At 43.2% G+C, this 14,532-nt stretch overlaps 1 protein-coding gene across 3 annotated transcripts in view; it reads left to right on the forward strand.

Moving 5' to 3' along the window:
* The window catches only part of LOC134537009 (ATPase family AAA domain-containing protein 2-like), a 39,357-nt gene continuing 24,825 nt past the window's right edge, over positions 1–14,532 (forward strand). For all 3 annotated transcript variants that reach the window (XM_063377182.1, XM_063377183.1, XM_063377181.1), the window contains exons 1-4: positions 1–120; positions 3,577–3,746; positions 5,173–5,321; positions 8,311–8,559. In XM_063377182.1, the coding sequence (XP_063233252.1) occupies positions 3,578–3,746; positions 5,173–5,321; positions 8,311–8,559 (567 nt within the window). In that variant the 5' untranslated portion in view covers positions 1–120; position 3,577. The remainder of the gene's footprint in view (positions 121–3,576; positions 3,747–5,172; positions 5,322–8,310; positions 8,560–14,532) is intronic.

The following is a 14,532-nucleotide window of genomic DNA, read 5'->3' on the forward strand; positions in this document are numbered from 1 at the left end:
ATTTCTAGTAAATATACAAAGTTAAGCACAACTTTCGCTTGGAACTCGTCAAAATTCATTGATCATTTTCAACTTCGACTTAAATTTTCAGGTAGAAAGTCATCTTTCCACACACACACTGTAAGTACCTGCTATGGTAGATGTAATTTCGTCAATTATGTCAAGATATATCTTTTATTTGACACAATTATTACCTCAAACATCTTGTAGGGAGAGGTCCTGGATACAGAAGCTACCCTTTGATGATTTTCGACCCGTGGCTGTCCGCCTATTTATAATCTGTTTTCGGTAAAAAAATTCTTACGTCAATGCTTTTCCGCAAATAAAATAATAACATTCAGAGAATTGTGTCTTTCAGTACTACGGACGTTCGTTGTTCTACCCCGAAGACAGCGATAGTAAATCCCTTACTGGTTTCTGAGAAATTGTCTTTAAATATTAACATTACAAAGCCTATGCATTGACGTGGCCACCACCATTTTGTGCTTTAATTGCGTTGCCGATTCTGTGGTTCTCCGTATATAAAAACGTGTATATTTTGGATTTGGATTTTGTGACTCAGTGGAAGCTAAATAAAAACTATAACAAACACGTGGGTCCCTACCGTGCGTACAAACCCTAGTGTCAACCATTAACAGGGATTTTAGTACGTAACCTGTTGTAAAAAAGTATTTATTACGTTTGATACTAGTATGTAATGACAATTACTTTTTTTTACGTCAGGTTACGCGCCTCTATACTGCTAAAGAAAAAAATTGGTTGTCTGTAAAGTCGGTTTACAGACGATAGTTTTAACGTGACGTCATAACAAAACATTGATGAAATGATTGCATACTTTATGAATAAAATTGAATCATTTTATTTTAATAATAAAATAATAAATACTTGAAGTTATACTAGTAATCAGATTTTTAAAATGCAAGAATAATTAACCTTTATTGCCGAAATTGTTGTTGTAATAAGCAATGAAAACCACATTAACTTATCACTTCACTTTATAAACAGTCGAGTGGAAGAGAGATAGATGCGGCGCAAGCGTACAATGAGCGTAACGGGACACAGCGTAACGGAACAATGTGCGTACGGGACACTTTTTCGTGCGTGCAGCCGGCGTTCATCGATTTATTAGACGTTGTCGTGTCAAAAAAAATATTTCTGTCAAAGGTGACGCTTGTGTTTGGATGCACACTATGGACGGTAATTTTATTTTATTATACGGTTATTTTAATTTCCTTGTTCTGGTGTGCTTTGTTGCCAGATACACCCCACAGAGCACCAATTTTTTAGACACAAGTTTGTAATGTACAAAAAAAATGTATCTCAAACATTGTATTATTTAGAATAATATTTGTAATGAGAATTTTGGAAATACGCTAACTTTTTGTAGGTATTTCATCAAGAGTTTCATCTGAGCATCAATTTTTTATTTCTAGGGAAACGTAACTTGATGCAATCTTGGTTTCAACGGTTATTGTCATCTTTGTTCATATAATTTAACATTAAATTGTTTGGCAGTGTTTGAGAAAAGTAAATAGTTTGTTATTAATAGTGGCCGACTGCTACAAATAGTTTCTCCTGTGAAAAAATAATTTATTTTTAGCATTTGATAATTATTACTGTAAAAAGCACTGCAACTGTAATAATACTGTAAAGAGAAACTATATTATGGTTTTATAAAAATCAACAATTGAGCAAAATAAAAAAATGTATGTTTAAAATTATAATTTATCAACGATGTTCAAAATGATATTATTAATGTTATCAAGTTTTGTGTATAGCTCTGGCAACAATGGGGGCTATTCACTCTGTACTGCAATCCAAAGCTGGACTCAACGTCCATCCATGCCGACCTCCGTAGTGTAGTCGGATGCACACCGGCTCACGGTGCGAGGGGTCCTGGGTTCGAGTCCCGGGTAAGGCATGGGTGTTAATCTACGTACGGCAATTTTATCGATGATATGATAATGAAAAAAGGCTCCGAATAAGATAGAAATGAACCTATGGCCGTTGATGCACAGCTGTAGGCCACAGAGCACTAAAAAAAAAGTTCATCAGCATGTCTGTCAAATACTCTCTCATTTCATGCTGCTAAGAGACTAGAAGGCTTAAATAGTGGCGAAAATTTATCTTGTACAAATATATTAGACTGACGACCGTGAAAGTTACGCTGGATTATCAATGATCCGTTCGTCCGTCGTTATATTTTTATACTTGGAAGCTGCCAACAACTATTAAGGCTTATATGTATTTCCGAGGAAATTTCTCTTGTAAAGGTTTGCAAGCCTGACGATCAAAACAAACAATCAAACAAGCTCTAAATATGTATTTAAACATATTTTCGATTTACCGCGCATTATTAATTACATTCGTGTCTCAGACAATTATTATTGTTTCAAATATAAAACTCAGAACGTATTCACAGGCTAGTTACGGAAGCACCTTAACAAATAAATAAAATTAAAATTAATTAAAATAAAGATATGCCTTTCAGACATTTTAAGGTTATAATTTCATCCGTCTGTCCGTCGAAAGTTAAAGTTTAGCAAGGTTTTTACGAACAGAAAGGTTGAAATTTTTCGGGTCGTTTGATTGGCTACATTGCATGTAACGTGATTGACGTAAGGACCGGTGAGACGGGTCCTGCTTTAAGAACTTAATAAATCATTAAAATTAATTATTTTCGCTATGACATTTATTAAAATTATTTTAATTTGTTCAAAAATATGATTGAACGTAAATATATACCATTATTTAATGGAAGCAGCTAATCGAATAAACGTCTTTAAAAAATCTTGTTGAGATAGTACAGGTTGTTGACATGTTTGTGACGTTATTTCACTGTGCCGTATGACCGTCCGTTGAAAGTTAGAGCTCGCCAGTGTTTCGACTGGCGGACGGACGGAACTTCCCGTGCCATCCTACTGGCTCCTGGATCACGTGACGGACGGATGGGTAATGGACCGGTGGAAGGGTGGCGGACGGATGGACGGGTGACGGACGGGTGGGTGACGGGCGGGTGGACGGGTAGCGGATGGGTGGACGGGTGACGGACGGGTGGGTGACGGGCGGGTGGACGGGTGGCGGACGGGTGGACGGGTGGTGGACGGATGGATGGGTGACGGACGGATGGATGGGTGACGGACGGATGGACGGGTGACGGGCGGATGGACGGGTGACGGACGGGTGGGTGACGGGCGGGTGGACGGGTGGCGGACGGATGGACGGGTGACGGACGGGTGGGTGACGGGCGGGTGGACGGGTAGCGGACGGGTGGACGGGTGACGGACGGGTGGGTGACGGGCGGGTGGACGGGTGGCGGACGGGTGGACGGGTGACGGACGGGTGGACGGGTGGCGGACGGATGGATGGGTGATGGACGGATGGACGGGTGACGGGCGGATGGACGGGTGACGGGCGGATGGACGGGTGACGGACGGGTGGGTGACGGGAGGGTGGACGGGTAGCGGATGGGTGGACGGGTGACGGACGGGTGGCGGACGGATGGATGGGTGACGGACGGATGGACGGGTGACGGACGGATGGACGGGTGATGGGCGGATGGACGGGTGACTGCAGCATGTCGGAGGCGCGAAGCTGCGGCGGCCGCAGCTACCCGGCGGTGGGCGGGCTGGAGTGGCACCTGGACCGACTACACCAGATGGTGATGGTGCCCACGCTGTGCCGCGAGGTGTACGACCGCTTCCACGTCAAGCCTCCCAGGGGCATCCTCTTCTACGGCCCACCAGGTACCGCTTGTCACTCCACGGCGTGACCCCTTGTCACACCACGGCACGACCCCTTGTCACACCACGGCATGACCCCTTATCACACCACGGCGTAACCCCGTGTCACACCACGGCATGACCCTTTGTCCCTCCACGGCATGACCCCTTATCACACCACAGAGTAACCCCGTGTCACGCCACGGCACGACCCCTTGTCACACCACGGCGTGACCTCTTGTCACACCATGGCATGACCTCTTGTCACACCATGGCATGACCTCTTGTCACACCACAGTATAACACCTGGTCACACCATGGCATTACCCCATGTCACTCCACGGCATGACCTCTTGTCACACCACGGCACGACCCCATGTCACACCACGGCATAACCCCTTGTTACATCGTAAAATATTTGTATGCAATATATTTAACAATAGAGTTGTCTTACAATTATTTCCGTCAAAAAGAAAAGTGTTTTAAATAATGTCACACTATCAAAGTTTTATTTTTGGTCTGATTTATCTCATACCTTTCATTTTTAATCTAATTTTGAAATTGAATATAGCATCACAGTGCTGGATGTAATTTTGAACTAGGGATGCTATTTGTGTATTTAAAAAAAAAATTTTTTTTGAACATGTTTAAATTTAACTCACAATAATATTCGTGATTATTTTCGGGGCTGAGCAGAGGAAGTAGGGTAGTTTGAAAGTAAAACAAAATAGTAAATTGAAATTGTATTTATTTACTGTGAATCACTTTCGAATACAATACACGTCCGCTGCGGAGCTTGCTTCGAGGCTTGCTTGCTGCGCTGGCTGGCGGCCCCAGGCAGGGAGGCTCAACCCGTGGGGAAGGGTGGGAGGCGGGAGGACGAGCCTCGTGAAGGGACGGGGCAACCTCCCCCCCCCCCCCCTCCGGTGTGTGTGACCTTTGAAAATATATATATATACTGTATAGAAGTCGCCAGCCCAGGTTAAAATTTCTAATACGGTTTGAGGTAGTTGGTTAATTCACCGCCGCAATCGCCACCATCTCTAGGGCATCGACTTGCGGTGGTCCCTAGCGGACAAGTGTCGAACTCTTCAAACACCCCTTCCCCACCCTCCCACAAACATGCTTTGTCCTCCACCCACCCTCTACCCCTCCTCTCATCACTACAGTTTTTTGCGACGCACAAACTCCCGTTGAACGACCTTGAGCTGCAGTGAATGTTTGGGTTGGGGGGGGGGGTGTGCGGGGGGAATGACAGCGGGTGACAGTGCTGCGCTCTAACGTGTAAATAACAACCTAAGAGGATACAGGGCGTTATGGCAGCGCACTGCTGCAGCGGTGAAGTTCCCAAGCTGCTCGTCAGGCGCTCATGAAAAAACGTAGAGTAAATCCTATCCGCTCGCGACTTCTATGCGGTATATGTATTAAAAGGTGTGACGGGCCCCTGCAGGCACGGGCAAGACCCTGGTGGCGGGGGCGCTGGCCCGCGAGTGCAGCCTGGCCGCGCGCCGGGTGGAGTTCTTCTACCGCAAGAGCGCCGACATCCTCAGCATGTGGCTGGGCGAGTCGGAGAAGGCGCTCACCGAGCTCTTCGAGGAGGTCAGCCCCCCCCCCCCCTCTTCATTTCACAGACGAGAGAGACACACCCCGAGTTCCCCCAAGTTCCCCCAAGTTCATGCTCGCTTCCCGGGTTCTATCTCATTGTCTAAACCGGTGTGGCATTAAATTTCGCGGTCGATTAGGACAAGTTAGCTACATTATAAATACTTTTAAAACATTGTTGACGGTTGGCTATATTAGGTAACTAGCCTATAGCTACATTGAAAATACTGTAAAATCATTTTATGGTCGCTTAGCGAAATAACTTTTTTAACATGTAGCTATCCAGGGCTATGAAACCGTTTGCAATGATTTCACAGTATCTTTAACGTATAGCTATCCTACAACCAAATCAACCGTCCACAATGTTTTAAAGTATTTATAATGTATTTAACCTAACCTAATTGACCATTAGTTATCATGAGTTACAATGAACAAAAAAAAAACTCGAAGATGCACGATCGGACGTTTGGCAATCTCGTCTGTGAAAAGAAGGCTCCCCTCTTGAGAGTCACGCTCAGGTGACACCACGACGGGAATCCCTCTTTTCGCAGACGAGAGAGCCAAACGTCCGATCGTGCATCTTCGGATTTTTTTTTTGTTCATTGTAAATAAATATGTGCGGTGTTGTTGATAAAAGGATACTAATGGTCAATTAGGTTAGGTTACCTACGTTATAAATACTTTAAAAACATCGTGGACGGTTGATTTGGTTATAGGATAGCTACATAAAAGATACGGGGGATAAAAAGTGTGAACTTCGGGGAACTTCGGGTGTTTGGCTCTCTCGTCCGTGAAAAGAAGGCTTATCCCACCGCGATGCGGTGCGCCACGAACTGTGTCGTCCTGCCCTCGTGGTCTGCGCGCCAGAACCGAGGACCCGCTAGGAGTCCCAGGCCGCGAAATACGAGTTCGATGTGCGGATGTCTGTGATAAAAGATGACACCGGGTCACTTATACCTTTGAATATATATACTGTATAGAAGTCGCCAGCCCAGGTTAAAATTTCTAATACGGTTTTGAGGTAGTTGGTTAATTCACCGCCGCAATCGCCACCATCTCTAGGGGCATCGACTTGTGGTGATCCCTAGCGGACAAGTGTCGAACTCTTCAAACACCCCTTCCCCCTCCTGTTGAACGAAGTTGAGCTGCAGTGAATGATGGATGAGGGGTGCGGGGAATGACAGCGGGCGACAGAGCTGCGCTCTAACGTGTAAATAACAACTAAGACGATACAGGGCGTTACGGCAGCGCACTGCAGCGGTGAAGTTCCCAAGCTGCTCTTCATACGCTTCTGAAAAACGTAGAGTAAATCCTATCCACTCCCGACTTCTATACAGTATATATATTCAAAGCTTATACCAAGGTGGTGTTAAAATTTGCCTCATTAAGCGGGTTCGTTGGAGGGACTCGAACCCACGTGCTACTGAGGTGCAATGCGATGAATAAAGAATTGGAAGGAAATAAGTAAATGAGATTTGGTAACCAAAAAAAAAAACGGGTTTTGAATCCCAATGTGCCCAACCTCCTCATCCCCTTACCGCACAACTCCGAATAATTTTTAAATTTTCTCCTGATTCCTCATCACAGTTTACCAAACTTACTTAAAGTATTATATTTCTCCAGTGCTATAGATAGCAGGGTACTTATCTGTTGCCTTTACCACCTACCAACTCAATTATGATACATTGATATATTTAAGAGCTGCATAGGTTATCTAGGCCGTCGCTATGTTGTGCTTTAATTGCGTTACCGATTATGTGGTTTTCCATTTACGTTACATTGCGTTACTAAATCCAAATATATACGTTTTTACGCATGAAATTTGTAAAATTAACCTGTACATTATAGATTCATAACGATTATAAAATCATTGTATCAATATCGATACATCGTAATCGATTTGATAGGTGTGAAGATCGATTTTGTCGGTGGTAGATGGGAAGATAACAGATAAGTATCGATGACGGGATGTTTTTGAACCATAAATGTAATGTACTAAATATTTCAGTTCTAAATGTACTAAAATTGTATTAGAAAATTAAATCTGTCCCTCCCCTGACCATCATTCTGGATCCATCCAATGGGATAAATTTATTGCCCCCCCCCCCCCCACTCCTTCTCTGAAAACCCCAAAAAAAAAATCAATAAATATGTATAATTAACACACTGTAAAAAATATTCTCCTTGAATTAACAGAGAACCTTGGTTACAAATTATACCGGGATCTTTGTAAATGACCAGTTATCTTCGTTAAATTACATGTGCTATGATTACTTGATTTGAACATGAATCCACAAGAACAACAATCTTGGTATAGTATCAAAACATTTTAAAACTTTATAAGAATCCTACAAAAACAATCTTATTACTTCTACGAGTGTTATTACCACATTAACAGAACTCTGAAGTCTAAATACGGGAAAGTTTTTACAAAGATCCAGTTTTCTGAATCCTTCGCCGAAAGGTCCGTACATCTACTGTTATTTCTAACAGTGCACCAACAAAAGGAAAGAATTTGAATACAAACAGCAGGACCATGTGGTTGTTTCTCTCTCTCTTCCCCCCCCCCTCCCGCAGGCAGTTTCGGAACAGTTATGATGCAGTTCGTGCGCTAGTGTAGGCAGGGTGTCTTAAAAAAAAAAAAACAGTTAGGTTAAAGGATTCATAAATTTTTTTCCTCTGTGATATTCAGTCGTTTAAGCAAAACATTTTTTTATCAAAAACATATACTTAGTGTTATGATACGTGTTTTAAAAACGATTCAGGTGAATATTTAATAACAATTTATGTCCGAGTTTCGTATTATAATTGTATTTGGAACTTGAGAACACGTGAATTTGCTCGTTACCGAGATTAGTTGTTTACGCATCTCTGGCAAGTACCTACTGAAAGACTCGCCCACTTTTTTTTTTGTTGTTGTTGTTAATAATGAGGTTTCGCTGTTTTTCGTGTAATCGGATGGCGGACGGCTTTGCCCCCCGACAAGGCCCGCAGGCGGCGGCCGGCCATCATCTTCTTCGACGAGATCGACGGCCTGGCGCCGGTGCGCAGCGCGCGCGCCGACCACGTGCACGTGAGCATCGTGTCCACGCTGCTGGCGCTCATGGACGGGCTGGAGGACGCGGCGGAGGTGGTGGTCATCGGCGCCACCAACCGCCTGCACGCGCTGGACCCGGCGCTGCGGCGTCCCGGCCGCTTCGACGCCGAGCTCTTCTTCCCGCTGCCCGGCGCGCAGGTGAACCATCATGGGGGGACGCACCGCGACGGCCGAAATACCATAACGCCGATTGTCAAAATTGACCACAACGCCGACAGCTAGAAAACTGCTGTGTGGTACCACAACGCCGAAATAACAAATGAATGAATTTGTGGATTTTTCTTAAATGTACCTTAACGTCGAAATACCACAATCAAACCTAACCTTACCTAACCTAATTTAAACTAGTGTAATATAACCTAACCTAACTTAACCTAGCCTATCCTAGCCTAGCCCAGTGGCGTAGCCAGGATTTGTGTATGGGGGGTGTTAAGAAGCATGGTTCCCCCCCCTCACCCTCGTAATAAAGTGGGGGGTCCGGGGGTCCTCTCCTGGGAAAATTTGGATTTTAAGGTGTAAAGTAGTGCTATTTTAGCAGTTTTCGGTACTTAAATTGAAATATTGTAATGGTAAAAATTTTATTAATTTAAATATGAAATTTGTTTGAGTGATGAATAAGAAATTTATTAAAGTTTTGATGCTAAGGGGGGGGGCAGGTTTGAACCCCTAAACCTCCCCCCTGGCTATGCCCCTGGCCTAGCCTAACCTAATCTAACCTAACCTAGTCTTACCTAACCTAGTCTAACATAACCTAGTCTAACCTAACCTTTGTGGCAGTCCTGCAATGACATTTTTCGATGTTAGTGTATTTCGGAATTGTGGTAATTCAGCGTTGTGGTAACGACCCCATGCCAGGGATACAGATGGAGCATCAGCCGTTCAGACGTAAAGCCATTTTTTCCCAAATTTTTCCTGAATTTCACATCCCGACATGTCGAATGTGTGTTTATATTTGTATAAGCTGTTATGGCCTAAGCTTTTATTTAAGATTGTAGTTAAGCTGTACGGTAAGTCCAAAACGAATCTTCATATTACAAATGTGATGATAAGAGTTGACATTTTTCTCCAATTTAACCTCCAATACAGGCACAGCTGATACATTTGTATACACACGGACACTATATTGGTAGGTGAAGTACACTGAAATCCCCCTCTCCTTTTGGCTTCACTCACCTCGACCTTTATCGGACCTTATGCTCCATCTGTATAGTTCCCTGATCTATGGTGCACACAACCTCTCCTAGAGGTGGGTTGTTACAGCAATTTTCGGTATCTGTTCCAACCAGTTACTGTGCCGTCGTCCGGGGTCTCGGGCTCGAGTCCCGGTGTGGCTCCTAGTGGGAAAAGGCGGTTCTTGATCTGTGTTGTCCGGGTGGGCGCCAGACTAGCTCGTTTCTAGTCGTGAATTTGGGGTCGTGGATGTATGTGCCCCTGCGTGGCCCACTAGGGCCGGCGGCGGTGTTGCGTGAGATGATTTTAAATAAGAGACGTGGAGTTGAGGTGGTGGTGTCGTACCTTTTATTCAGAGGAGCGAGTCGTACACAATACAACACTCTACAGAGGTCCCCGGGGGGTTTTTACTTGTTATTCCGTGGCGCCTTATTGTTTGTGTTCCGCGTTACGTGGCCTCGGATGCTTTTATGTCTCAGACGTCTCACTGGGTACGCAGGTAACGTAATTTCATAACACAAAGGCGGGACACAAAATACACTGAATTAAGGGGGCGCGTACAGGTTACGTGGCACTCGTTACTCGGGTAACGTAAGTTAGCAATACAAAATACGGGATACAAAAATACACTGAATTAAGGGGGTGCGCACAAGTTACGTGGCACTCGTTACTCGGGTAACGTAAGTTAGCAATACAAAACACGGGATACAAAAATACACTGGATTAAGGGGGCGCGCACAAGTTACGTGGCACTCGTTACTCGGGTAACGTAAGTTAGCAGTACAAAATACGGGATACAAAAATACACTGAATTAAGGGGGCGGGCGATTGGAGACGGCCAATCCTGTATGCAAATGTCTCGGCGCGGGTGTTGTGCCCACTGTGGTGAAACACGCACCGCAATTAAGTTTGTCCAAGTTCCCTTGCGGGTTTGTGGTCAGCGCCGTGCGCGTGACCTTAAATAAAGTTCTGTACGTTGCGGGAGACGGCCCGTGCCGTATGCTGAAGAGCAGCCCCGCTGACCAAGTGTGGTGCGGGGTGTCCTTAAGTTGATGTGGCCGGATTAGGTCCTGGACCGAAAAAAGGGACCGGGTACTCACGGAGAGGTTAAGTAATAAAAGGGGTTTGGTTAATTAGTGACTATATTTACCGGACGTTACTTTCAATGTAGACAAAGGATGTTGCCTCTCCGTGGGACGTAGGTCCGCCCCGGTCCATGAGCTGCGCTGAACTGCCGAACTGGCATGGCGTCCGAGGGAGGCTCGGCTTCTCTCGCGCCAGGCGTGACCTCATTACGCTAGACTCCAAACGGATGTGTCTGGAAGAGATTTTATTGTCGCTAAAATCCTAATTTAATGTTTCAGGAGGAATGGGTACGGTTCTTCTCTTGTCTACTCAGGTTTCCGCAGTTTTGCCTTTAATTGCTGTTCGGCTCGCCTGACTCGGGTGGGCCATGGCCAGGGGTGTGTTCCGTTAGCGGGAGCGTATACTGGCGGGTGCAGGTCGGGCTCTGGGGTGGTCGTCGGCCAGACGACGTCAACTGATACAGTAATGTACTGGTTATAAGTAGCTGATACTTCTGTATCAGCTAAGCAGTAGCGGTCCCAGGAAGAAACAAGGTATCAGCATTCTCGTTACAGGTTACACATCCTCCGTGCCGTCACCACCAGCGTAAAAAGGTATCAGTTTTCTATTTCCACGTTCTTCGTAAAAAGGTATCAGTTTTCTCATTCTACATTCTTCGTAGTCGTAAAAAGGTATCGGTGTTCTCTTTCCACGCCTTTCGTAATCGGTGTCTTCAATCTTTGCAAGGAGCACGCACTGCGCACTGAGCATCTTAGGCTTCCCCCTCCCCTACATTATTTCCCCTCAACCCTTATTCGTCGTGTCGCTCCCTCCCCTTTCACAAGCTCCGCCCAAGTGACCGTCATCTGCGATCGGGTTCTGCGCACATTGGCCGTGGTGTTGTTCCAGGTGAATTCTAAACTGATACTAAAGTACTTGATACTTGAATAGTGTACTCGTTTGCAGTACTTGATACAGGCGAGCATCAGTTACAAAGTAGCAGATTGATACTCTGCAACCCACCTCTAACTTCTCCCCTTCCCCGCTGCTTCCGGGCCCGCACCAGGAAGGATGTAGCCAGGGGGGAATTCAGTGGGGTCTGGACCCCACCCTTCTAGGGTCTAAAAACTAACAAGCGAAGACATTAGAAAATTACAGCAAACTTAGTTAATTAACATTACAGAGAATACTTTTGAAGGATTATTGTAATCCATAGTGGGATACTATGATGTATTTCCTCCCCATCATAGCCACACATTGTGTTTTCAAGCAGGCTATATTTATTGCTGGTTCGCACGTGTGTTACTGTAAGCATATATTTAACACAAACCTCTCATGAATATAATAAAGTTAATACACAAGACATGTTTTAATGAAACCATCAAACAATGTACTTGATAACAAATTAATTAAAAATATATATACAATTCTAAACATGAAATGTTCAGTTTTAATTCCTCAAGCAAAATTATTACTTAAATTTCTGTTTAAAGCATTGGAGTTATAAAAGTTTATTATTCCCCTGTATTTTAGCATGACAATATTTTGAGATTAGATTATAAAAAAAATTACAAAATATAATGCCACGGTCATACCGGACCCACCAGGAGAAACCATTTCTCAAAGTGTTCTCGGCACGCCCGAATATTTACTTTAGTGTAACTTGGGATTTTGTTTATGCATCCTTGATGTGCATGCAAACAGCTCGCTACAGTAATGACAGGAAGCTTACAATCAAAACCTGTATATAGGTAATTTTTAAGGAAAACCATTTTTCTAGAAATAAATTTAAAAAGTTCTAAATGTTATCAGTTAACCTATTTATTGAGTGGTTATTTTAGGTTAGGTTAACTACATTCAAAACACTTTTAATATTGTGAATGGTTAGTTAGGTTTGGGTAGCTACATTTCTAAATACTTTAAAGGAGTGGATGGTTGGCTGGGTTCGGTTAGCTACATTAAAATACTGTGGTTGGGAATGTAAATTTAAATGTAAGTAACTTAACGTAATAAATTTCCCTAACCATTTATAACAAGTGCTACCGAAGTTGCACGAGCAAGCGGTATATTTCAGTAAACATCGTATCTATTCGGGCATCCAAGTTAAACGAAGACACCAAGGTTGATTTTTCAGCCCCTCCAACTCTTCTTACCTGGACCCTTCTTCCTCTTGTCCAGTAGTTACCTGCTTGCTTAATGCATGTTAATTGATCCCCGCATGACCCGGCCAAGGGTTTTCCCTGTGTCTATGCAGGTTTTACCTGGGTCACATTAGCTAGCTTTAAGCTAGGCGACCAATGGGGCGTCAGTCATGGCGCCAATTGCAGCCATGACTGGCCAGTAAACCCCAATAAGCACACGATGCACGCGCCCTTGTCCTGCATGGTTAAAAACCCGCATGGTAGAGTGTATAGGCTTCGGCCTGAGACACACTTAGGTCCTCTCCTAACCTGGACCCTCCCCTACACACTTAGAATTAACTTAGGCTAGGAAAAAAAAAATAATTTGACTTTTAAGAAAAAATCTGATTTAATTTTCGAAATCTACTACAGTTTACTTGTTTAAAATCATTCATGCTAAATAACTTATTTCTTTGACGTTTTGAATGTAGGAGTCGTAGTAATGACTTTGGGTTGGTGTCACTGTTCGTTTAAAAATTCGAACAGTTAAAAATAGTTCGAATTTGAAACGAATTGTTTGTCGACACTTTGAGTTCTTTAAACTTTTTGATATGGATAAAGTTAAGACGAAAACTTGTGGAAGAAGAATTTGGATGCTGCATTGTGAAAATTTGAAGCCTAAAACCGACGTGAAATATTTTACTTTCCCTAAAAAAATATCTTTGAAAGAAATATATGGGGATTTTAGGTTATATGTATTTGCTGAACTTACGAATAACTTACTACTTTGATGGATAGGTGATAACCTAAGTTTATCTACGAACGATTATATTATGAAAACCAAAAAAGGAGGGAGGGAATTAAAAATATCTCCAACAAACTGGAAAATATTAATCGCCTTAGATCCGATACGATATGAGGCCCTAGATTTTGTGGTATTGGGATAAAAAAAATCCTTAACTGTAACTGTGAATTTGATTTTCATACATACATTTAATAAATTAAAAACAGTTAAAAAAAATTTTTCAACCCATTATTTAACATTATATATGAGTAAAACTAAGTATTTGAAGTATATTATTGATAGGTTTATTTTATGCTGGTTGTTGATTTTTTTACACTACATTGTGGCGGTTATCCGAGAAAAAAATAGAGGTTCAACCTGGTAGTGAAATCTCTCTCTACTTCCATACTCCTTGCTCCTTAACATGCAAATAGAAAAAGTAAGAGAAAGTGGAACAGGTTGACTGGGTGTAATTTACTACCTAGAATACCTGATAGAGTGAAATACAAAATGGCTGAACACACTAAGGTACCATGTTAATTCCATCAAACTCAACAAGCAGTGTAGGAAAGTGGAGCAGATGCCATACTGTTATAGAGTAACTTTCTGCCGCTTGGCAGGCCCTCGTTGATGGTGTGCTAAAGTGCATTAATGAAGCCTTTTGCTACTCTTATCCAAGAATTTAAACTGTAAGTTACATAAAAAACTAAACCATTAAAATTCTTTCAGAATTAACCCTGTTTAATTGATGTCAGTTATGAAATTGTCTTTTATTCGGTGACATAATGCCACTAGATTTTTTGGTGGGTATTTGCTGATTACACAGTACTTAATAACAAAAGTAAGCCTACTGTGGTTGATTTAGAACATAGTTAAAACCACCAAAACACCCATAGACAGAAAACTGGTCTTGGTAGAGAAGCAGTCAGGTCCGCTGCTTTTGAACTTCGCGCGCCGCGGCGGGCGTTGGCG

Source organism: Bacillus rossius, chromosome 11, assembly GCF_032445375.1.
Source record: "Bacillus rossius redtenbacheri isolate Brsri chromosome 11, Brsri_v3, whole genome shotgun sequence".
Taxonomy (NCBI): domain Eukaryota; kingdom Metazoa; phylum Arthropoda; class Insecta; order Phasmatodea; family Bacillidae; genus Bacillus; species Bacillus rossius.